Source organism: Anomaloglossus baeobatrachus, chromosome 7, assembly GCF_048569485.1.
Source record: "Anomaloglossus baeobatrachus isolate aAnoBae1 chromosome 7, aAnoBae1.hap1, whole genome shotgun sequence".
Taxonomy (NCBI): Eukaryota; Metazoa; Chordata; class Amphibia; order Anura; family Aromobatidae; genus Anomaloglossus; species Anomaloglossus baeobatrachus.
In genome coordinates, this window is record NC_134359.1 from 118,807,540 (window position 1) to 118,832,217 (window position 24,678).

General features: G+C 47.2%; 1 protein-coding gene across 1 annotated transcript in view; it reads right to left on the reverse strand.

Annotated features, from left to right (window-relative positions):
* Positions 1–24,402, reverse strand: part of STRADB (STE20 related adaptor beta) — a 106,824-nt gene extending 82,422 nt beyond the window's left edge. The window contains exons 1-4 of the mRNA XM_075317617.1: positions 24,326–24,402; positions 21,618–21,677; positions 10,595–10,678; positions 6,006–6,108 (exon numbers count right to left, since the gene is read on the reverse strand). Coding sequence (XP_075173732.1) covers positions 6,006–6,108; positions 10,595–10,678; positions 21,618–21,629 — 199 coding nt within the window. The 5' untranslated portion in view covers positions 21,630–21,677; positions 24,326–24,402. The remainder of the gene's footprint in view (positions 1–6,005; positions 6,109–10,594; positions 10,679–21,617; positions 21,678–24,325) is intronic.
* Between the last annotated feature and the right edge of the window lie 276 nt (positions 24,403–24,678).

Genomic DNA, 24,678 nt, shown 5'->3' on the forward strand with positions numbered 1-24,678 from the left:
ACCACTACACCCCTATATACACCTGTATTATACTACACCACTACACCACTATATACACCTGTATTATACTACACCACTACACCTGTATTATACTACACCACTACATCCCTATATACACCTGTATTATACTACACCACTACACCTCTATATACACCTGTATTATACTACACCACTACACCCCTATATACACCTGTATTATACTACACCACTACACCTCTATATACACCTGTATTATACTACACCACTACACCCCTATATACACCTGTATTATACTACACCACTACACCCCTATATACACCTGTATTATACTACACCACTATATACACCTGTATTATACTACACCACTACACCCCTATATACACCTGTATTATACTACACCACTATATACACCTGTATTATACTACACCACTACACCACTATATAGTACACCACTACACCCCCCCATATACCACACCTGTAAAACTACATTCCCATATACTAAACCACTACACCCCAAATATTTGTCAACAGTTAACCCCCGCAGGTTACTAGTAACCACTCACCTGTCTTCTTATTGTCCCCTCCTCAGGCTCCTCCGTACGAGCCCCCCGCTGAGCGGCTTCTCTTTCACATGCCCAGGCTGCGTCGACGCTGTATTCCTGGGAGCCTCTGCTTTTCTCCGGTGACCAGAAAAATGCCCACAGGAAAATTGCCCACAGGAAAAATGCCCACATGAATATTGCCCATAGGAAAAATGCCCACAGGAAAATTGCCCACAAGGAAAATTGCCCACATGGAAAATTGCCCACATGGAAAATTGCCCACATGGAAAATTGCCCACATGGAAAATTGCCCACACGGAAAATTGCCCACACGGAAAATTGCCCACACGGAAAATTGCCCACACGGAAAATTGCCCACACGGAAAATTGCCCACACGGAAAATTGCCCACACGGAAAATTGCCCACACAGAAAATTGCCAATTGCAGCATCAGAAAGTTTCAGATCTATGATATTTGAGGTGCAAGGTGAGGATGTTCACATGATATGTGAAAAATGTCCACAGAAAATTGCCAACAGACCTGAATGCCCACTAGGATTGGGGACCATGGAACTCAGGATGGGAACATATACCAGGATGGAGACAACGTGGACCATACATACCAGGATGAGGACCTTATATACCAGCATTGGGTCATATATACCAGGATGAGGAGATATTCACCAGGATGAGGACATATTCACCAGGATGATGGGCATATATACCAGGACGGAGGACATTACTACATAATGAAGGGGGAGAGGAGGCAGTTCATAAGTCTTGACAGAAGTTAGAACACTACAAGGGCCCGTACATGTGAGAACATGTGTGAGTGGGGGGGGGGGCAGGTCCAAATTTCACACTGGGGCCCATTGGACTCTAGTTACACCACTGCAAAAACATATCATACATTCCCAGCACGAACACAAGGTGGTACAAGCGACAGAGTCTCACCTCTCTGCTGTGCCTTTGGGGCTTTCAGGACCAGCTATGGCTACTTTCACAATTGCGTTGTTTGGCATCCGTCACATAGCGTTGTGTGACGCATGTGACGGATGCGTTGTAAATAGTGTGATAATAAAGGCAACAGATTTCTGTGAAATAACACGTTGCGTTAGTTTTCTTTAGCCGAGAGAGAGAGAGCCCCCATCATCACCGCACACACACAGGCACTACCTCCCCCATCATCACCGCACACACACAGGCACTACCGCCCCCATCATCACCGCACACACACAGGCACTACCGCCCCCATCATCACCGCACACATGCAGGCACCACCGCCCCCATCATCACCGCACACACCCCAGCACTACCGCCCCCATCATCATCACACACACACGCAGGCACTACCGCCCCCATCATCACCGCCCACACACAGGCACTACCGTCCCTATCATCACAGCACACACAGTCACTACCGCCCCCATCATCACCGCACACAGCGGCACTACCGCCCCCATCATCACCGCACACACCACAGCACTACCGCCCCATCATCACCGCACACACCCCAGCACTACCGCCCCCATCATCACCACACACACGCAGGCACTACCGCCCCCATCATCACTGCACACACGCAGGCACTAACGCACCCATCATCACTGCACACACCCCGGCACTACCACCCCCATCATCACCGCCGCACACCCTGGCACTACCGCACCCATCATCACCGCACACACGCAGGTACTACCGCCCCCATCATTAATGCACACACCAGCACTACCTCAGTGACATCCCCGCTGACAGCGCGATTCACTTCAGTTGCTGTGTGGAGCTGACAGAGAGCAGTAATGGTCTGTGGCCGCTCCTGTCAGCTTCATGTAGCAGAGCTGAAAGCGTCATGGGACCTCTGTGGATCACGTCGGATCTGGAGGGGTATTTGGGGATTTTAATAAAGTGGTGAAAAAGGGTGTATTTTTGTCTTTTATTTCAAATAAAGGATTTTTTTGGGTGTATGTGTTTATTTACTTTCACTTACAGGTTAATCATAGGGGGTTTCTCATAGACGCCTGCCATGATTAACCTAGGACTTAGTGGCAGCTATGGGCTGCAATTAACTCCTAATTACCCCGATTGCCACCGCACCAGGGCAATTTGGGATGAGCCGGGTAGAGTCCCGGGACTGTCGCATCTAATGGATGCGGCAATTTCGAGCGGCTGCTGGCTGATATTTTTAGGCTGGGGGGCTCCCCATAACGTGGGGCTCCCCATCCTGAGAATACCAGCCTTCAGCAGTGTGACTTTACCTTGGCTGGTATCAAAATTGGGGGGGACCGCACGGCGTTTATTTTAAAATTATTTATTTATTTATTGTACTGCATGATATAGACCCGCCCACCGGCGGCTGTGATTGGTTGCAGTGAGACAGCTGTCACTCAGCGTGGGGGCGCATCTGACTGCAACTAATCATAGGCACCGGTGGGCGGGGGAAGCAGGGAATACGAGATGGAATAATGAGCGGCCGACATTTTCAAAAGAGGAGAAGCCACCACAGCATGGTGAAAGCTGTGCAGCGCCGCGCCCATTATTGGTGAGTATGAGAGAGGGGGTGAGAGGGAGAGACCGACCGACAGAGAGCGATAGAGAGACCAGGAGTGATTTTAAACAATTTTGATTGTTCTGCTGGACATGCTGAGCATGTGTGATGCCCTGGATTAGCCAGGTAGTCACAGGTAGGCCCTTGCACAAACACCTTCCCCTAAAAAGGTACCAGCAGCCAACCTTAAAACCCTGAGTCACCCCTCTCAGGACTTGACGTTCACGCCCGGGGGGTGGAGCCAGGCGGTTGGCCACGCCCACCGAGGAGTTCGGAGAGCCTGAGATGGGAAAAATAGAGAGTTCAGTGACAGGAGTGGAGGAGAGTGGTAGCAAAGTGTGCACGTCTGTCAGGGATCTGGGTTGGAGCCCGGATACCCTGTGGCCAGGGGGCAGACGGTGGTGGCCGCCTACAGGAGCAGGGATTACAGCCGGTGGAACCGTAAGGAACCGGGTAGTGGCCCGCCGGTACCGAACCGGGGAACCGATTGGAAACGAGAGCACCAGGAGGGGTACTCAGACCCAGTACGAGGCCCAGAAGCCACTGGACTGAGTTGAATTCACTGATTGGGGTCTGGACTTTAGGTCCTTTCCCACCCAAGACCCGACTGAAGACAACAGCCTAACCAGAGAGATAGAAAGCCACCGCCCAGGCATCGAGATCCCACGGGCCAGCGTCTGCGGGCAAACGGGCTCTACTAGCACACACAAAGCTGGGGAGCGGACTACTGTTGCTCAGGCATAGGAGTCACCATTCTACTAAAAGTGAGGTGCAGGAGAAAGGCGGAAACCATCAACCTGAAAAAAGGGGAGAAGCGCAGCCGGCTGCGGGCATCGTCCACCATCTTGTTTGGTTTACCAGAGACTCCAGTGTGTCTGTAATAGTGAGTACAACAGTTCCCTCGGGCCACGCACCGCATCGCACCAACAAGCCAGAACGCATCCCCCCTCCTCAGCACCCTCGGGCCCCCGGGACCATCACCCCCTACCCACGGAGGGGTCAACACCAAGCTGCGCAACACCATCCCCGGGAGCCTAGTCAACGGCAGCGGTGGTGTCCATCCATTCACCACAACCCGTGGGTGGCGTCACGAACCTAACCCCCAAAAACAACCGCGGCCTCGGCCGTGGACCTCCCCACCGAACACCACCCCTCACGTAGCGTCAGCATCCCTTCAGAGTAACGTGACCCCCGGGTCCGGGAGGAGCTCGAGCCACCCACCGATGAGCCCGGATCCGAGCGTCTCGGCAGCCGGCCAAGCCCCGGGGCGGTACATATGCTCAGTAGAATGTGATGGAATCCATCGGCGTATTCCGCTGCTTAGCGCATAGCGGCGGAATCCGCCACCATAGACGATCATTAGACACTTTGACGGATTCCAAAGGAAGCCGCCAAGGTGAGTTGTTTTAACGACACCAAAAACGCTACATGCTGCATTCCCTCCTCCCGGTGCTCAGTCAAAATAACGACTCAGTGTCGGCCAGCGGATGAAACGCAGACACTGCGTCACAGTGCGTTGTCAATATAAGTCTATGGAGAATAGCGCAGTCTGTTAACGGACTGCGCTATTTTCCATAGTGGCGGATTGCGATGAACGCAAGTGTGAAAGTACCCTATTCTCTGCCAACAGCACCCTGCTTTTGGTGGGCTCCCCTGAGATGATAATGTATTAGATGTGACCTGCAGTCACATGTAACTCAACAGATAATACAGTGATACTTTTGTGAGTACAGATAGTAGTGATTGCTCCTCTTGATCACACTGCTGCTGGTTCTGCATGTGCTGCTGTTTTGGGCTGGTGGAAGGAGTAAGGCAGAATCAGTGAGAGATGAGAGCAGACTGTATCTATCTATTGCTGATAATGACAGACTGCTACAAACCACAGATCTTCAGCATTTTTGCAGTTTTGCACTAGGTCAACTGTAAATCACAAGTTGATGACCTATTATGTGAACATCCTCACCTTGCACCTCAAATATCATAGATCTGAAACTTTGTGATGCTGCAATTGGAGATTTTCTGTGTGGGCAATTTTCCATGTGGGCAATTTTCCGTGTGGGCAATTTTCAGTGTGGGCAATTTTCCATGTGGGCAATTTTCCTGTGGGCAATTTTCCTGTGGGCAATTTTCAGGGAACCCTTTTCTCCATACGGCCCCCGCCACTGCAGCTTCTTCTCCTGCCGGGCGGGAACTTTTCAAATGACACACGCGCGCCGTACTGACGATATCAGGGCACGCGCGTGTGTCACAGAGAAAAGCTGCCGCAGGGAACAGAGGAGAGATTCCTGCGTTCCGCTGCCTGCACTGACTGTGCGGAGCAGCAGGATCTGTCCTCTGTTTCCTACCCGGCACGCAGCGTGTGATGAGGGCAATCTGACCAGGCGCCTCCCGGAGCCTGGAGCTCCGGACAACAGGTCAGATTGCCCTCATCAGTGACAGGCCAGCAAGGACGCCCTGAGCCAGGCGGGCCGGTCACAGAGAGTAGGCGGGCCGGATGTGGCCCGCGGGCCGCCCCTTGCCCAGGTCTTCTTTATGGGATCTAAAAATGACCTGATATTATGAAGTCTTATTCCTATTATCCACAAGCCATCAACAAAACTGATTTGGGGAAATATTACTCTAAATATTTACTGTCTTGCTTTCCTATTTTCATGAAGAGCATACAGATACAGAACAAGTATCAGAGCAATGGACTGACAGGAGGCTTGTGCCTGTAACTATGCATGTTAAGATTCAGTTAGTTTTTCATTACTAGATATGATGGCTTCATGTCACCTAAAGAACAAGTAATGCAATAACATGACACATAATTGCACATTTGATGGCTAATGGCCTGCCTTGGAAATATTTTAATCATTAGAAATAAACTGTCTTGTTTTACAATTCGTTTTACATATAAAACTGTAATCTCACATACTATATAGGAGTAGGAAACTCACCAAGTTCCTGTTGAAGTTCATAGTTGTGGGCTTCATTGAATCGTACTGGTATCTCATGCCCTCCCAGCACCGGAGGAATCCAGCACTGAGGCAGCTCACCTGCCTACAGATATGAAAAGGACATTAACAGAGCAGCCTTTCATGTATTACTGCATGTAGAATATAAAAAAAACTTTAAAGAATGTCGGAAAAACAAGAAAATATGTGTAAAGTGATCCACATGTAAAAGGATCAAGATTCAATAAATTAACAACAGAAAAGGAAAGGAATTCTTAGCAATGGGGGGTCTTAAATGGAGGAAAAAAAAACATACACTCCCCTATAGGATCTGTTGGTCCACACCACAAGCCATGTCCCCCAATGATCTCCTTGCTTCCTCTGGGAGACATCACATGACTACTGCAGCTAATCAACTTCCACTGATTGGCAGCAGCTTTGAAGTCCCATAAAAGCAGGAAGAGAGGACTAGAAATCCGTTTCTTCTAGTTTATATGGAATGTCAATGCTTTAGCCAATCAGTAGCTGCTAATTGGCTGCAGTGGTCATGTGAAGTTTTTTCCTGGAAAAATAGTAGATTACAAAGCCAGCGATCAGCAATGTGGAGGAACAGTGGAGAGTCAATAGGTATGTGTTTTAGGCTGGGCACTTCATGTCGAGTAAAACAGAGCAAGTGGAATGCGATTAAAAAGAAAAAAAAAAAAGCATTCCACCCGGACCCATGTTACTCTCCCATGAGCGATTTTTTTTCTCAGCTCTAACCGGACTGAGAAAACAATTGCATTATGCTGCGGGTGGAATCTGATTTGTTTTCACTTGTACCCATACAAGTCTATATGTGCGATAGAAACATCACACTGCACTCGCATTACACCAGTGTAATGCGAGTGCAGTGTGTGAGAATCGCATCATCTGATAATGGAGGGGAGATTAGTCCTTCTCTCTCCTCCGCAGCACCCGCCCCCCTCCTCCGCGGCTGTGCTGCTATCGCATCACAGTGGCTTGACAGTCGCATGACACTCGCCTTACACTCCAGCAGAGCGGTAGCCGAGTGTCATGCGATGCACTTGCATTAATGACCGTGTGGCCCCAGCCTTAAAGTTTTTTATGGGGGGGATTTTGCGGGGGAGCTTTTTCTGCAAATAATGTTACCTTAAAGCAAGCCAGCACTTTCACCACCAGTGAGGTATACCAAGGCTTATATGCAAAACCACTGAGTACAACGGGGCACTGAGCCTCTTGGCCACACCAAGGGTGCACTGAACACTCTGATTTGCACATTTGATTGAATTTCAGTTTCAGCAGAATCAAGGCAGCAATTAGGCAACTAAAAGTGCGATTTTTATATAGGTCATACTTTTTATAAGGCTATGTGCTTAGTTTATATTGTCAGTCTGGGATAACACCCCTAACAAAGTATATATTCTACAATTACCAATGGAGTAATGAGTATACATCTGATTAGTCACATGTAAAATGTTAAAAATAACCTTTATGTTCCTTCCAGGAAAGAAGATTGTTTATTGCAAAAAATATGGCTGCAAGCTTTCAGAAAGCAGTTACGGTGCGATCCATCTGCAGGTGTGTGCTGCTAATCTTATCTATCTGACCCCAATAGTGGAGCAGGGGCTAAAATAATAGGTGCTGAAGGGTTAAATTAGAAAAGGAACTGTCCAGCTACAATGCAATCAATAATGCAACAGATCAAGTGAATATTATGTCTCCATGACTGAACACCTGAAGCTTACCTCCGCTCATTGATTTTTGATAATAACAGTCATGTCTAGCGGAGTTTATGCCCGAGGTGAACATGATCTTCATTTGATCAAATGCAACTAAGTAATATACTATTTCTAATATGTTATGCCTGAAATGTGCCCTGATCTTGAAATGATCTCTTTCGGTTTGTCGGTTGCTGTCTTGTCTCCAGCACAGGACCATAAGTATGTCTTTTGGAGCTTGAGTTAGTAGTGGAATGGCAGTTTTCATATGTGAAATGTATTAGTAAGTTGCATAATTTACTAATTTGTGCTCCTTTTACTACAATTTTTTTGTTATCTGGAGAACCCCTTTAATTAAAAATATAAAATTTGGGTAAGACTCCGTGCTTCCGTCATGTGAATAATAGGACCAAAGACTGACTGACCATTCTTGACCTACTAACACTGATGTGAACTACTAGTGCTATTGATATAGTTACCAGTTGTGCAGCTGTAACATGATACATTAAAAAAAAAATACTCCTGTAGGGTGTTGTTTCATCATCACATTTAAAGGGGTTGTCCGACATAACAAAAATGTTTGAGTTTAAGCTAATCTGTGCTGTATTGTCATATAAAACACCCCTACATTGTTATTTTTTGTTTTCTAACTTTTGTTCCTCTTGAATTCACCCTTTATTCTCTGCAGCTCTCTGTTTACATTCAGCTCCAGCAAACTGACCACTTCCTGTGCCACACCTCCCAGTCAGAGTTGGCTCCGCCCGGCCTCACTGTCCAGCCCCACCACAGTGTCCAGCCTCGCCCCCTGCCCGTCCCCTGCACACACATTCCCTGTCAGTATATCCTGCCCCAGCACTGACCTGTTATCACTACAGCATTGCAAATAACAGCCCCACATCGGGCTCTGCACCGCATACACACATTGGGCTCTGCACTCCACACACACATCAGGCTCTTCACCGCATACACACATCAGGCTCTTCACCGCATACACACATCAGGCTCTTCACCGCATACACACATCAGGCTCTTCACCGCATACACACATCAGGCTCTTCACCGCATACACACATCAGGCTCTGCACCGCATACACACATCAGGCTCTGCACCGCATACACACATCAGGCTCTGCACCGCATACACACATCAGGCTCTGCACCGCATACACACATCAGGCTCTGCACCGCATACACACATCAGGCTCTGCACCGCATACACACATCAGGCTCTGCACCGCATACACACATCAGGCTCTGCATGCACATACGGCGCTCTGTACCGACCCCCCCTACCCCCATAGGGAACACATGTTGGGAGTACATACTCACCCGTCCTCGGTCCCCGCCGCTCCTGCACGTTCGCGCGCTATCTGTGCTCTGGCCATATCAGCACAGTAGTGACGTCACCGCTGTGCTGAAGAGAGCACAGACAGCGGGGCAGTGATGAGAAGCAGGACAACGCTCCTTTTCATCAGCGCTTTCAAATATACCGGCATCTGTGATCTGTGATGCCGGTACATTTGAATGTGTGATCCTGAGCAGGGGGCCTGGTCCTGGCGCTGACACCACAGCAGCCGCAGGCAGGCCCCGCCCCCAGGGAATGTGTGGGAGGGTGCAGGGAAGGGGGCGGGGACTCCACGCACTGTACCCGCCCAGCAGGGAGGCGACATGCTGTTTCCAGATTTGCATGTCAACATGGCCCTGCCCATGTTGACATGAAATGACCGGAAGCCGCAAAATCGCGGCAGGAGCGGTCACATGACCACTCTGAGCTGGGGGAGAGGGGCTGACAGCAGGGCAGGTAAGTGGTCTCTATCTACTTACCTGCCCCAATGTAGCCCAATAGGGTAATAATGAAAAAAACTCAAAATAAGCTGGATAACCCCTTTAAGTGAATGGTACACAGCTGCAGAACCAAGCACAGCAGCTACTAAAAGTACTGTATTTTTCAGATTATAAGACGCACTTTCCCTCCCAAAAATTTTGGGAGGAAAATGAGGGGTGCATCTTATAAGCCGAATATAGCTTACCGGGGGTGCTGGAGAGGGGTTACAGGAGGCAGGGGCGATGCTGCGGGCTGTGCTATGCACTGTGCTGTACTGCAGGCGGTGTGCTCTGGGCTTTGCTGCGTTGCGGGCTGTGAGGCAGGGACCATCATCCTAAATGTCAACTGTGCGGGCTTCAAATAAGGGCACCCGGAGTCAGCTTGTGCGCAGATGGAGCTCTTGGCTCAAGATCTCATCTGCGCATGCGCCACTTCCAACCCACTGATCTCCCAGCTGCGGACTTAAGGAAAATGGCGCCGGAGGAGGCGCATGTGCAGGTGAGATCTAGGCTTGTGATTGAGCCAAAAGCTCAATCTCCGCACGCGCCAACGCCGGGCGCCATTCAGCATGGCAGCCCCTGCCTCACCGCCCGCAGCATCGCCTTGCACCACCACTGCACCTGCCGCCTGTGACTCTGCTCCACCACCGCTGTCGCCCCCCTCTGGTAAGACACCACTGAATTATAAGATGGATCCCATATTCTTTTTTTTTTCCTCTCTAAATTTGGGGTGCGTCTTAAAATCCGTTGGTTCTAATAAAACAAAAAATATGGTATATTATTGTGTTTTGCTGATCATGTAAACAATGAAAAGGACAATGCACCCACAAATAGAATCCAGCCACCTCAAGTTGGCATTGATGCCAGACGCCCACTGATCTAACAATTGTTGCTTATGCTAAAGACAGAGAATTAATTTAAAAGAAGTTAATCCATTTAATGCACTAATAAATTAAAAAAAAGAACAGAAAAAAACTGATGCTTAAATACATTGTTGTAATTTTTCTGGATATGTGGCAATGCTTAACATAATAAACCATTCCTCACCCAGTGTGGATAGATACTGGTGTTGGATTCTTTACTTTGGCTTATGGATTTCACAGGTGTCCTTCTTTTCAGGCAGGAACAGTCCTGAAGTGACAGCAGTATATCAGTAAGTACCAAATACACCTGTCCTGCCCCTATTCTATAGAATATATACAAACTTACATCTCAGAGCTACAGAGAGACGACATATGCCAAATCTACATGGATGATGTTCGGAAGGATAAATATAAACAAAACTGTGATTGTAATCAAGTGTAATTGCAAATAATAATATAGTTAAACTAATTGGGTTTCCTTTCCTATATGTTACCCTCTACACTGTACGTTTATGTGTGGGGTTCAGTATGAGCACAGACACAGACCAATATGTTTCTCCCAATCCATAGACGCGTTTCAGTCCAATTGGGAACGACAGTTTTTCATAAATAAACTGAGGCCGATTGCTAAGCTGAACATACCAGAATTCAGGCTTAGTTTGCAACAAAAATGCTCATACATTTACTTCTTCTGCATTAAATTGTATTATTGTATAAAAATGAATAACATTAATTTGGCTCAACTGTACGTTACAGTGAGATCTAAGTGATCATGAGCAAGGCCATATTCTTTCTGGCTGTAATCATGCATTAAAGGTAATCTGAGAGCAGCATGATATAGAGACAGAGACCCTGATTCCAGTGATGTGTCACTTACTGGTCTGCATGATGTCATTTTCATGCAATCACAGTTTTCTTTGCTGCAGATCTAGGAGTTCTCTGAATGCTAAGCCCTGTATAACCATGCCCACACCACTGATTGACAGCTTTTTGTGTACACTGTGCACTTACAGAAAGCTGCTCATCAGTGGTAGCGGTGTGGTTACACCGAACAGTTCACCAGTCCTCAAGTGATAACCTCCTGCTGATATAACATTGATTTTATTGAAACAGTATCACATAGCCTAGTAAGTGATACATAATAATATTTATTCACTTACCGTATTTTTCGGACCATAAGACGCACTTTTTTTCCCCCAAATGTTGGGGGAAAGTGGGGGGTGCGTCTTATGGTCTGAATGTGGCTGCGGGGAATGTGGGTGCTGCAGTGGAGCGGGTCATCGGGGGCACGAGCAGGCTGTAGCAGCCTGCCGTGACCACGTGGACCCGCTCATTTAATATGCACGCCCATCCCCCGCCCATCATCCCTCAGCGCTGAAGCCGGCGCTGACAGGTGGGCGGGATGATGGGCGGGGGATAAACAGCCGGCTCGCATGATCACCCCTGGCAACTACGGCCTGGAGTGATCATGTGCGGCTGTATTCACTGCTCCCCGCGCGTCATCATCAGCGCGGGGAGCAGTGAATCAGTGAGTGTACAGTACTCGCTGTTCCCTGCAGCATCGCTCGTCCTTCCGTCTGTGTCAGCGGCAGCGCCGCTGATTGGAGCCGTCCCCATTACCCTGCTGGATCGCGATCATCTCCTGTGTTTGTGCCGGCAGCTGAGTGGAGACTAGCGGCCGCACAGCGATGACGTCATCGCTGTGCGCACGTGTCCACACGCAGCGGCCGGGACACTGGCACAGACACAGGAGATGATCGCGATCCAGCAGGGTAATGGGGACGGCTCCAATCAGCGGCGCTGCCGCTGACACAGACGGGAGGACGAGCGATGCTGCAGGGAGTGAGGTAAAGTGAGGTGAGTATGAACGTTTATTTTTTTTATGTGCCACAGGATGCGGCCGTACACCAGGATGGGGGCATATTATGAGCCGGATGGGGGCATATTATGAGCCGGATGGGGGCATATTATGAGCCGGATGGGGGCATATTATGAGCAGGATGGGGGCATATTATGAGCAGGATGGGGGCATATTATGAGCAGGATGGGGGCATATGATGAGCCGGATGGGGGCATATGATGAGCCGGATGGGGGCATATGATGAGCCAGATGGGGGCATATGATGAGCCAGATGGGGGCATATTATGAGCCAGATGGGGGCATATTATGAGCAGGATGGGGGCATATGATGAGCCAGATGGGGGCATATGATGAGCCAGATGGGGGCATATGATGAGCCGGATGGGGGCATATGATGAGCCAGATGGGGGCATATGATGAGCCAGATGGGGGCATACTATGAGCCGGATGGGGGCATATGATGAGCCAGATGGGGGCATATGATGAGCCAGATGGGGGCATATGATGAGCCAGATGGGGGCATATGATGAGCCAGATGGGGGCATATTATGAGCCGGATGGGGGCATATTATGAGCCGGATGGGGGCATATTATGAGCCGGATGGGGGCATATTATGAGCCGGATGGGGGCATATGATGAGCCGGATGGGGGCATATGATGAGCCAGATGGGGGCATATGATGAGCCAGATGGGGGCATATGATGAGCCAGATGGGGGCATATGATGAGCCAGATGGGGGCATATGATGAGCCAGATGGGGGCATATTATGAGCCGGATGGGGGCATATTATGAGCCGGATGGGGGCATATTATGAGCCGGATGGGGGCATATTATGAGCCGGATGGGGGCATATTATGAGCCGGATGGGGGCATATTATGAGCCGGATGGGGGCATATTATGAGCCGGATGGGGGCATATTATGAGCCGGATGGGGGCATATGATGAGCCAGATGGGGGCATATGATGAGCCAGATGGGGGCATATTATGAGCAGGATGGGGGCATATGATGAGCCAGATGGGGGCATATGATGAGCCGGATGGGGGCATATTATGAGCCGGATGGGGGCATATTATGAGCCGGATGGGGGCATATTATGAGCCGGATGGGGCCATATGCCATGATGGGTTATATAGCAGGATGCGGCCACATGCCAGTATATAGCAGGATGCGGCCATATGGCAGGATTACGGTGTATAGCGGATGAGGGACATATACTGTATATACCAGGCAGGGAGGATCATTACCAGGATGCGGCACCTTAGTAGAGAATTTGGGGACATTACCCCCATAACAGTGTCAGCAGCAGATCCTCGCCCCATGACAGTGTGTCATGACCACATTTTTTGCTTAAAATTTTATTTTCCTATTTTCCTCCTCTAAAACCAGGGTGCGTCTTATAGTCCGAAAAATACGGTATATAGCGCCATTAATTCCATAGTGCTTTACATCACAACACTGTCTCCACTGGGGCTCACAATCTAAATTCCCTATCAGTATGTCATTGTAGTGTGGGAAGAAACCCATGCAAACACGAGGGGAACATACAAACTCCTTACAGATGGTGTCCTTGGTGGAATTTGAACCCAGGACCCCAACGCTGCATGACTGCAGTGCTAACCACTGAGCCACCGAGCTGCCCATACATCACTGGAATAAGGGTCTTGGGCCCTGCATTATGCTGCTATCAAATAACATATCTAGAAACTGCTGAGAGATTCCCTTTAAATGTAACAAAACTTGAAGAAATCACATGTGCATTGTATACATTTTTTATTTGCAGTTTTTGATACAAAAGAGAGGACAAATATGTTATTTGATTATTTTGCATCCTTTCCTGACTTTGACTACAAACCTGGACTAAAAATTACATAAAAAAAAGACAACATGAACCTGGAAAGCTGTTTCTGCAGACTAGATGAACACATACAAAAAACAATATTTTTGCACAACACAAATGTTCTAACATCCGTAGCTGGAGTAACATTTTTGGGGAAGAATGGAGGCACAAGCCAGTTATAAGATGCACCTAATCCATTAATGAATTACGGGCATCTTCCTGCCGCAGGCTCATCATTAAGACTGATGTGGACAATGCCCATCTTAATGAATCAGGTACAGATAAGGATGTGCTCTTCTTCAACTCCACTGCTGCTGCCGTGCAAGATTCAGAAAGAATGTATTTTATAAAGTTTCTAGTGATGAGTGAACACTACCATGCTCGGGGTCTCGTTCTAGTTATGAGTGAACACTACTGTGCTCGGGTCTCGTTCTAGTTATGAGTGAACACTACTATGCTCGGGTCTCGTTTTAGTGATGAGTGAACACTACTATGCTCGGGTCTCGTTTTAGTGATTAGTGAACACTACTATGCTCGAGTCTTGTTCTAGTTATGAGTGAACACTACTATGCTCGGGTCTCGTTCTAGTTATGAGTGAACACTACTATGCTCGAGTCTTGTTCTAGTGATGAGTGAACACTACTATGCTCGGGTCTCGTTCTAGTTATGAGTGAACACTACTATGCTCGGGTCTCGTTCTAGTTATGAGTGAACACTACTATGCTCGAGTCTTGTTCTAGTGATGAGTGAACACTACTATCCTCGGGTCTCGTTCTAGTTATGAGTGAACACTACTATGCTCGGGTCTCGTTCTAGTTATGAGTGAACACTACTATGCTCGAGTCTTGTTCTAGTGATGAGTGAACACTACTATGCTCGGGTCTCGTTTTAGTTATGAGTGAACACTACTATGCTCGGGTCTTGTTCTAGTTATGAGTGAACACTACTATGCTCGGGTCTCGTTTTAGTGATGAGTGAACACTACTATGCTCGGGTCTCGTTTTAGTGATGAGTGAACACTACTATGCTCGAGTCTTGTTCTAGTGATGAGTGAACACTACTATGCTCGGGTCTTGTGCTAATGATGAGCGAACACTACTATGCTCGGGTCTCGTTTTAGTGATGAGTGAACACTACTATGCTCGGGTCTCGTTCTAGTGATGAGTGAACACTACTATGCTCGAGTCTTGTTCTAGTGATGAGTGAACACTACTATGCTCGAGTCTTGTTCTAGTGATGAGTGAACACTACTGTGCTCGGGTCTCGTTCTAGTTATGAGTGAACACTACTATGCTCGGGTCTTGTTCTAGTTATGAGTGAACACTACTATGCTCGGGTCTCGTTTTAGTGATGAGTGAACACTACTATGCTCGGGTCTCGTTTTAGTGATGAGTGAACACTACTATGCTCGAGTCTCATTCTAGTGATGAGTGAACACTACTATGCTCGGGTCTCGTTCTAGTGATGAATGAACACTACTATGCTCGAGTCTTGTTCTAGTGATGAGTGAACACTACTGTGCTCGGGTCTCGTTCTAGTTATGAGTGAACACTACTATGCTCGGGGTCTCGTTCTAGGTATGAGTGAACACTACTGTGCTCGGGTCTCGTTCTAGTTATGAGTGAACACTACTATGCTCGGGTCTCGTTTTAGTGATGAGTGAACACTACTATGCTCGGGTCTCGTTTTAGTGATGAGTGAACACTACTATGCTCGAGTCTTGTTCTAGTGATGAGTGAACACTACTATGCTCGGGTCTTGTTCTAGTGATGAGCGAACACTACTATGCTCGGGTCTCGTTTTAGTGATGAGTGAACACTACTATGCTCGAGTCTTGTTCTAGTGATGAGTGAACACTACTATGCTCGGGTCTTGTGCTAATGATGAGCGAACACTACTATGCTCGGGTCTCGTTTTAGTGATGAGTGAACACTACTATGCTCGGGTCTCGTTCTAGTGATGAGTGAACACTACTATGCTCGAGTCTTGTTCTAGTGATGAGTGAACACTACTATGCTCGAGTCTTGTTCTAGTGATGAGTGAACACTACTGTGCTCGGGTCTCGTTCTAGTTATGAGTGAACACTACTATGCTCGGGTCTTGTTCTAGTTATGAGTGAACACTACTATCCTCGGGTCTCGTTTTAGTGATGAGTGAACACTACTATGCTCGGGTCTCGTTTTAGTGATGAGTGAACACTACTATGCTCGAGTCTCATTCTAGTGATGAGTGAACACTACTATGCTCGGGTCTCGTTCTAGTGATGAATGAACACTACTATGCTCGAGTCTTGTTCTAGTGATGAGTGAACACTACTGTGCTCGGGTCTCGTTCTAGTTATGAGTGAACACTACTATGCTCGGGGTCTCGTTCTAGGTATGAGTGAACACTACTGTGCTCGGGTCTCGTTCTAGTTATGAGTGAACACTACTATGCTCGGGTCTCGTTTTAGTGATGAGTGAACACTACTATGTTCGGGTCTCGTTTTAGTGATGAGTGAACACTACTATGCTCGAGTCTTGTTCTAGTGATGAGTGAACACTACTATGCTCGGGTCTTGTTCTAGTGATGAGCGAACACTACTATGCTCGGGTCTCGTTTTAGTGATGAGTGAACACTACTATGCTCGGGTCTTGTTCTAGTGATGAGCAAACACTACTATGCTCGGGTCTCGTTCTAGTGATGAGTGAACACTACTATGCTCGAGTCTCGTTCTAGTGATGAGTGAACACTACTTTGCTCGGGTCTCGTTTTAGTTATGAGTGAACACTACTATGCTCGGGTCTCGTTCTAGTGATGAGCGAACACTACTATGCTCGAGTCTTGTTCTAGTGATGAGTGAACACTACTATGCTCGGGTCTCGTTCTAGTGATGAGCGAACACTACTATGCTCGGGTCTCGTTCTAGTGATGAGCGAACACTACTATGCTCGGGTCTCGTAAACCAGCAGTTGGACGCTCAGATGGGCTCAATTCATGTACCGAGTATAATGGAAGTGAATGAGGAACTTTAGCATTTTTCCGGAAGGTTTTCTGGAAAAACGCTTGACTTTCCCATTGACTTACATTATACTCGGTACAAGTGTCAAGCCGGACTAAGCATCGAAATACTCATTAGGTCTCTTTCACATGTCCGTGTTTCAAGTAAGTGTGATATCCGTTTTTTCACAGATGCCACATACCCATTTTATTCTATGGTGTTACTCACACTTCCATGTTTTCACACACATGGAGACATATACGTTTTTGCTCCGGCAGCACCGATGTCACACGGCCCACACACTGATGTGATCCGTGTGATGTCAGTGTGACACATACCAGAAAACGCAAGTGTCTTTGAAATAAAAAGATTTTCTATTCTCACCTGTCCTCGGCGCTGCTGTTACTTGCTTCTGGGCCCGCTCATTGCATATTCACTGCACTGTGGACCCGGTAGCAGTAGCAACACTGGAGACAACATCACCAGGGACAGGTGCGTATCCAGCAGTGTGTGTGCAGTGACATCACGGTTTTATCAGAGTATCCAATAAAATCAGATGACCTCCTGACATCACTGACGAGCAACTCGTGCTACTGCGAGTGTCGCGGCAGTGACTTCACAGGTTCATCACAGTTCATTGGGAACTCTGATGAAACCGTGACGTCACTGTTGCGGCTGCACACACTGGTGAGGGTGCGCCTGCTGTGACCTGGGCTGACTTTATGAGGTTATCTCGGGTCACTGCAGGGAAGCACACAGAGCAGTGTGTGTGTGCCTGCAGGGGCTGCGCTCACAATCAATGGTGAATGTTCGGCTCTCCAATGAATGTACCAGCGAGTATGAGATCGGCTTAGGCCCCCTAATTGGATTACTCAAAACGAGAAAGCCTGCGGAGACATCATCACGTTTCTCAACGCTGGCAGTTAACTAGCCAGGTCTTTCACAGGGAAGGAAAAACCACGGGAAGGGCAGTCTCCAGTCAAGGAGACCACCTATGCCAAACATGGTATCCATCCACAGACAGCTGTTTCGGAGTATTTGCCCCTCATCAGTGTGGAGTAGGAAACTGGCTAGTGGGAGCAATGCCTAGTAGAAGACTACATAAGCAAAGATGGTTGACCTTAGGGAGATCAACATCCAACACCGCGGAGACACCATTACGTGTTTCTCAATGCAGTGATTCTAGAGCAATGCCCTCTGGGAAATATTCAAAACAAGAAAGCCTGCGGAGACACCATCACATGTTTCTCAACGCTGGCAGGAAACTAGCCAGGTTTTTCACTGGGAAGGAACAACCACGGGAAGGGCAGTCTCCAGTCAAGGAGACCACCTATGACAAACATGGTATCCATCCACAGACAGCTGTTTTGGGGTATTTGCCCCTCATCAGTGTAGAGTAGGAAACTGGCTAGTGGGAGCAATGCCTAGTAGAAGACTACATAAGCAAGCATGGTTGACCTTAGAGAGATCAACATCCAACACCGGAGACACCATCACGTGTTTCTCAACGCAGTGATTCTAGAGCAATGCCCCCTGGGAACTATTCATTCTCCAATGAATGCACCAGCGAGTATGAGATCGGCTTAGGCCCCCTAATTGGATTACGGTGGATCAGAATTAGGGCTTTGACAGGGAAATCAATTGGAAAAGAGGGTGTCTCTTGTCTTTATTTAGTAATTTTCTCTTTTTTCAGGTTCACTTTTGGGGAACGTCGTGGGACCTCACAATGAATTATGGCAAACCTTTTGTATTTTTTAAAAATAAAGAAATAAATTGGTCAACAAGGGATGGAGTCGGGGTTTTTTGTTCAAATAAAATTTTTATTCTACTTTCAAGAACTGGATTAGTAATGGCAGTGTTTGCTAGACCCCCACCCATTACTAATACCAGGGCTTGATACCATCTGGCAATTCACAGCTGGCATCAACCCCATAAATATTACCCCATTTGCCATCGCACCAAGGCAACGGAGACAGCCGGGTCCAGCGCCAAAATTGGCGCATGTAATGGATGCGCCACTTCTGGGGAGATTGCGAGCTGCTATTGTTAGGCTGGAAAGAGCCAAATAAACATGGCCCTTTCCACTCTAATAATATCAGCTCCCAGTTGTCTGCTGTACCTTGGCTGGTTTTAGAAAAATGGAGAGGGACCCCATGTCATTTTTTTTTTATTAAATAATTTAAAAAATAAGCATGGAATCTCCTCTATTTTTAATAACCAGCCAAGGTATAGCAGAGAGCTGAAGGTTGCTGTTTCTGCGCTGGATATGAAAATTGGGGGAACCCCATGTTTTGTTTTGTTTTTTAATTAAAAAGAAAAAATGCTTCAAAACAGCTGGCCAAGCTAGCTATCTCTATATCTATTGAGCTATTCTGTCTATTTTATATGTTTTTTCTTATTTTCTTTCTTTATCTCTCTATGAACCCTAGGGCATCACACCCTCTATTGCTAGGTAGGGAGAGGCTGACTAGGGCTGATTCAGGGCCAGTCTGTGTGCCTCATTCACCCTCCCAGCATTTGTTTTCTTTAATTTTCGGCAAATTTCTCTATTCATGTCTGTTTGCGAAATTGGTCTCGCACCTTTTTTGTAATTAATATTAAAAGTTATATTTTATTCTATTTGGGGTTTTTCTCTACTGTTTTTTAAACCTTTTTTCCCCTACTTGTTTATACAGTTAGGTCCAGAAATATTTGGACAGTGACACAATTTTCGCGGGTTGGGCTCTGCATGCCACCACATTGGATTTGAAATGAAACCTCTACAACAGAATTCAAGTGCAGATTGTAACGTTTAATTTGAAGGTTTGAACAAAAATATCTGCTAGAAATTGTAGGAATTGTACACATTTCTTTACAAACACTCCACATTTTAGGAGGTCAAAAGTAATTGGACAAATAAACCAAACCCAAACAAAATATTTTTATTTTCAATATTTTGTTGCGAATCCTTTGGAGGCAATCACTGCCTTAAGTCTGGAACCCATGGACATCACCAAACGCTGGGTTTCCTCCTTTTTAATGCTTTGCCAGGCCTTTACAGCCGCAGCCTTCAGGTCTTGCTTGTTTGTGGGTCTTTCCGTCTTAAGTCTGGATTTGAGCAAGTGAAATGCATGCTCAATTGGGTTAAGATCTGGTGATTGACTTGGCCATTGCAGAATGTTCCACTTTTTTGCACTCATGAACTCCTGGGTAGCTTTGGCTGTATGCTTGGGGTCATTGTCCATCTGTACTATGAAGCGCCGTCCGATCAACTTTGCGGCATTTGGCTGAATCTGGGCTGAAAGTATATCCCGGTACACTTCAGAATTCATCCGGCTACTCTTGTCTGCTGTTATGTCATCAATAAACACAAGTGACCCAGTGCCATTGAAAGCCATGCATGCCCATGCCATCACGTTGCCTCCACCATGTTTTACAGAGGATGTGGTGTGCCTTGGATCATGTGCCGTTCCCTTTCTTCTCCACACTTTTTTCTTCCCATCATTCTGGTACAGGTTGATCTTTGTCTCATCTGTCCATAGAATACTTTTCCAGAACTGAGCTGGCTTCATGAGGTGTTTTTCAGCAAATTTAACTCTGGCCTGTCTATTTTTGGAATTGATGAATGGTTTGCATCTAGATGTGAACCCTTTGTATTTACTTTCATGGAGTCTTCTCTTTACTGTTGACTTAGAGACAGATACACCTACTTCACTGAGAGTGTTCTGGACTTCAGTTGATGTTGTGAACGGGTTCTTCTTCACCAAAGAAAGTATGCGGCGATCATCCACCACTGTTGTCATCCGTGGACGCCCAGGCCTTTTTGAGTTCCCAAGCTCACCAGTCAATTCCTTTTTTCTCAGAATGTACCCGACTGTTGATTTTGCTACTCCAAGCATGTCTGCTATCTCTCTCATGGATTTTTTCTTTTTTTTCAGCCTCTGGATGTTCTGCTTCACCTCAATTGAGAGTTCCTTAGACCGCATGTTGTCTGGTCACAGCAACAGCTTCCAAATGCAAAACCACACACCTGTAATCAACCCCAGACCTTTTAACTACTTCATTGATTATAGGTTAACGAGGGAGACGCCTTCAGAGTTAATTGCAGCCCTTAGAGTCCCTTGTCCAATTACTTTTGGTCCCTTGAAAAAGAGGAGGCTATGCATTACAGAGCTATGATTCCTAAACCCTTTCTCCGATTTGGATGTGAAAACTCTCATATTGCAGCTGGGAGTGTGCACTTTCAGCCCATATTATATATATAATTGTATTTCTGAACATGTTTTTGTAAACAGCTAAAATAACAAAACTTGTGTCACTGTCCAAATATTTCTGGCCCTGACTGTAGGTTGCGGCCGGGTTATACAAGTGTGAAAGATGCCTGATGAGTACTGAGCATGGTAGTGCTTGCTCATCACAAAAAGTTTCATTTCATTCTAGACTAGTGAGCACCCATTACCATTTTCAGGGACATGTGCTGTCATGTTTGAATTCCACTCCAATTTTCTGTTTCATATTTACATAAACCATTGTTACTAAACTTACCAGACAAGACATTGAATACACTTATTGAGTGGTGGCTTTTTCATGAGTCCAATCAGGGTCCTAAATAAAGAAAATAAAGGCAGGTTTAAAACACAATAACTAATAGAAGCCATTTACCTTTGTTTTCTGCACAAGGGAAAAGAGAGATTTTTTTTTTAATAGGTATAAAGTGATTATGCCATGTTGATGTGACTGTAAAACCTTGTTAGAGTTTAGAATTTGTTGTAGGAATTGTACAGGAGACACAGAACATGATGGCGGCATAAAGCGTCATTATATGGCAATGCTCACCAGGCATTCCATACAAGTTGATCCAGAATAAGTACGGCATCATTCAGACATCGGTGTTCTTCACTGATAGAACTCGCACCTATTATAGTCTATGGAGCGGTTTATATGTCGGTTTATTTTTGCTAACCGAGTGGTGGCATCAAAATATAGAGAGATGTCCAATATTGATTGGATGGGAAAAATCCACATGCAATCTGTGTGCGGTCCATTTTTAACCAACTGTTTGTTAGAAGCCTGAGTGACATCCATCAGATATGTTTTGCATATGAGAAAATCCGATGGAACGTTGATGATAAAAACTGACAAAACACTGATAAAAATCTGGTCCAAAACACTAATGGAAATCGGACCTTTTTTTTTTTGTGTACAAGAAAAATCCCTTCTGCCTGAATGAGCCCTACGTTTTCATCAAAGCTTCTGTTCCAAAATGTAAAAAAATTTGAATTGTTGCATCAGGTAAGATTTTTTGCTTCCGTTCCGAAAACTGACACAGAATGCAGACGGACACCTGATGTATGCAAGGCGCTGTGGAATTAATAGCTCTATATAAGTGAGTAAATATTATTATATTATTATAATAATCAATGGTGACCCTCAGCTTATGCAGGTCCCTTTCTGACGTTATTCTGTTTGTTACTAAAAAGAGCAGACAAACAAAAATGGAGGTATGAATTGTAGCCTAGCAGCTCTCAAGGCCCCATTCATTTTGCAACAGTAACATAAAATTATCTATAAACTATAGAAGACGACACGTAGAAAGGAGATCAGAGATTCTTGATAACATTAATATCAGTACAGACTCAAGTTATCAAAGTGCCTGACCAGTGCGCTGTTATGACAGATGTGTATACATTACATGCTAAGAGCCCAACACCGCTCCGTCCAATGTGTTCTTCCTGCTGATTGGATGTTTTAACAATGTTTAATGAGCATAAAAATGTACGATTCAATGTCATTTTCTCATTGAGATTGATGTGATCTTTGATTGCGTGAGTGTGCGCCATTCCCGTAGATTTGGTGGCTCACTGGTTATAGCTCTGTTGCCTTCCAGCGCTGACATTCTGGGTATGAATCAGACCTGGACAACCAGTGCACGGATTTGGGTGCCCTCCACTTTGGTGTGCTGGTTAGTTCCTCTTTATCCCTATGAGTTCCTATCGAGTGGATTCAGTGGTGGATGGTTTCCCGGTTTCCCCTTTTCCCCATGGGTTGGTGCGGGGGTGGATGGGTTCCCCTTATCCCCATGGGTGGGTTTACCTTGGTTGGGTGCTACGGTGATGGGTTCCCCTTGGGTGGGTGCAGGTGATCCCCTTTTCTCCATAGGAGGGTGAAGGGGTTCTCCTTGGGTGGATGGGTTCCCCCTTTCCTAATGAGTGGATGGATTCCCCTTGATTGGGTGCCAGGATGATGTGTCCCCCTTGGGTGGGTTCCCCCTTTCCCCCATGAGCGGCTCGGTTCTCCGTGGGTGAGGGCATGGATGGCTGGCTTCTCCTTTCCTCCATGGGTGGGTCGGTTCCCCTTGGCTGGGTGCAGGGGTGGATTCGTTCCCCCTCCCCCCCCCATGGGTGGGTCGGTTCCCCTTGGGTGAGTGCAGGGGTGGATGGGTTCCCCCTATCCCCCTTGGGTGGGTCGGTTCCCCTTGGGTGGGTGCAGGGGTGGATTGGTTCCCCCTTTCCCCCATGGGTGGGTCAGTTCTCCTTGGGTGGGTGCAGGGGTGGATGGGTTCCCCCTATCCCCCATGGCTGGGTGCAGGGGTGGATGAGTTCCCTCTATCCCACATGGGTGGGTGCAGGGGTGGATTGGTTCCCCCTTTCCCCCATGGGTGGGTCGGTTCTCCTTGGGTGGGTGCAGGGGTGGATGGGTTCCCCCTTTCCCCATGGCTGGGTCGGTTCCCGTTGGGTGGGTGCAGGGGTGGATGGTTTCCCCCTTTCCCCATGGGTGGGTGCAGGGGTGGATGGGTTCCCCCTTTCCCCATGGGTGGGTGCAGGGGTGGATGGGTTCCCCCTTTCCCCATGGGTGGGTGCAGGGGTGGATGGTTTCCCCCTATCCCCCATGGGTGGGTGCAGGGGTAGATGGGTTCCCCTTTTCTCCCACACTCCGAAAACACTATGCAGTGGATTGTGCTCCCATGAATTCGCCCCTAGCCTCTGTGACCCGGAGATGGTGTAAGCCCCATTGAAGTGATTGGTGATCTGTGTACTGTGCTGTACAATATGTTGGCGCTATATAAGCAGCAGTAAATACACCCTATCATGGGCATGGCCAGCTTGTGTTGTGCAGACACCAGCCAGCTCTTGGGGCTCCTGACGTGCCTGCTGGAGCGGTGCAGGGCAGCGCTGCTCTCCGATGTGTTTGTGTTGTTCTTGCCTCTGTATTAGAAGGAAATCCCTTGTGTTACAACTTCCTGTGTTGCTGACCTGATCTGGACTTCTCTATCGCCCAGGGAGACACCATCCAGCCCATAGAGCTCAGTGACCTGCCGTCCAATCCCGGCCAAGAAGACTGCTTACGTCATAAGTATGAGCCCGGTCCTCACGAGATAGCCCGTCTCCTGCCAGTACTTCACATAAAACACCAGCATTTGGCCTAATTCTAGAATTACTATGACTCCGTTGTCTATAGATACCAGGCTCATGCCTCACCATGTCATTTCCCTCCTACTTTTCTATTATTTTTTATAAAGTAATATACCGCTGGTCTTGTTTGCCCAAAACAAATATGGCAGATCCAGCTTCCGGGGTTTTCCTTTTGAATCGGTATTTTTTTCTCT